Source organism: Onychostruthus taczanowskii, unplaced genomic scaffold, assembly GCF_017590055.1.
Source record: "Onychostruthus taczanowskii isolate IOZ18803 unplaced genomic scaffold, ASM1759005v1 scaffold195, whole genome shotgun sequence".
NCBI classification, from domain to species: Eukaryota; Metazoa; Chordata; class Aves; order Passeriformes; family Passeridae; genus Onychostruthus; species Onychostruthus taczanowskii.
Genome location: NW_024499184.1, coordinates 21,918 through 22,292, shown reverse-complemented (window position 1 = coordinate 22,292; position 375 = coordinate 21,918). Strand labels below are relative to the sequence as shown.

The 375-nt window shown below is 79.7% G+C and overlaps 1 protein-coding gene across 1 annotated transcript in view; it reads left to right on the top strand.

The window, feature by feature from the left end:
- Nucleotides 1-6: 6 nt before the first annotated feature.
- The window catches only part of DTX4 (deltex E3 ubiquitin ligase 4), an 8,653-nt gene continuing 8,284 nt past the window's right edge, over nt 7-375 (top strand). The window contains 1 exon segment of the mRNA XM_041402215.1: nt 7-312. Within this exon segment, the coding sequence (XP_041258149.1) occupies nt 102-312 (211 nt within the window). The 5' untranslated portion in view covers nt 7-101.

Below are 375 nucleotides of genomic sequence, written 5' to 3'. Positions count from 1 at the left end.
CGGGGGCGGGCAGAGCCCTGCGCCGCGCCGAGCATGCGAGAGCCGCCGGGGCGGGCGGCAGCGGCGCAGCCAGCCGGGGCCGCGGCCGGGGCGGCGGAGCCATGCTGCTGGCCTCGGCCGTGGTGGTGTGGGAATGGCTGAACGAGCACGGGCGCTGGCGGCCCTACAGCCCGGCCGTCAGCCACCACATCGAGGCGGTGGCCCGCGCCGGGCCGCGGGCGGGCGGCAGCGTGGTGCTGGGCCAGGCCGACAGCCGCCTGGCGCCCTACATCATCGACCTGCAGTCCATGCACCAGTTCCGCCAGGACACCGGTGAGTCGGCCCCGCGGCCCGGCCGTGCTCGGCGCTCCCGCCCGCAGCGGCACGGCCGGGCGG